The sequence below is a fragment of the Corapipo altera genome, unplaced genomic scaffold, assembly GCF_003945725.1.
Source record: "Corapipo altera isolate COAL_440 unplaced genomic scaffold, ASM394572v1 61125, whole genome shotgun sequence".
NCBI classification, from domain to species: domain Eukaryota; kingdom Metazoa; phylum Chordata; class Aves; order Passeriformes; family Pipridae; genus Corapipo; species Corapipo altera.
The window spans coordinates 2,861-3,516 of record NW_020885859.1 but is presented as its reverse complement, the minus strand read 5'-3'; the positions used below and the strand labels follow the sequence as shown (position 1 = coordinate 3,516).

The window sequence follows — 656 nt, the reverse complement described above, 5'->3', positions numbered from 1 at the left end:
GTGACTTCTCTCTCCCGCAGAACTGCACCGGGAGGATGGAGGAATTCTTCCTCTTCGGGGCCTTCCTGGAGGCCACCATGATCGACAGGAGGGTCGGGGACAAACCCATCAGCTTCGAGGTCACCATAGGTGGGCCGGGGGCTCCGGGGGGGAGGGTTGATCCGGAGCCTGGCTGGTGGGGAGGTCGGGATCCAAGGCTGTTCTTCCCGATTTTCCACGGCTGCCCACGCGGGGCTCTGGGTTTGGGGAGCGGGGGATGGACACAGGCCAGGGGGGACCCAGAATGACTGAATTCAAACTTGTCCCAGACTGAATTCAAACTTGTCCCAAAAGGGATTAAAACTTGCCCCAAACTGAATTAAAACTTGTCCCAGACTGAATTCAAACTTGTCCCAAAAGGAATTCAAACTTGTCCCAAACTGAATTAAAACTTGACCCGAACTGAATTCAAACTTCTTCTCCCAAACTGAGTTAAAACTTGTCCCAAACTGAATTAAAACTTGTCCCAAACTGGGTTAAAACTTGTCCCAGACTGAATTAAAACAACTTGTCCCAAACTGAATTCAAACTTGTCCCAAACTGAATTTAAACTTCTCCCAAACTGAATTCAAACTTGTCCCAAACTGAATTAAAACTTGTCCCAAACTGAGTTAAAA

The 656-nt window shown here is 48.6% G+C and overlaps 1 protein-coding gene across 1 annotated transcript in view; it reads left to right on the top strand.

The window, feature by feature from the left end:
- LOC113940853 (otoferlin-like) overlaps positions 1 to 656 on the top strand; it is a gene marked incomplete at both ends in the record, with an annotated part of 7,406 nt that overhangs the window by 4,921 nt on the left and 1,829 nt on the right. The window contains one exon of the mRNA XM_027632006.1: positions 21 to 129. Coding sequence (XP_027487807.1) covers positions 21 to 129 — 109 coding nt within the window. The remainder of the gene's footprint in view (positions 1 to 20; positions 130 to 656) is intronic.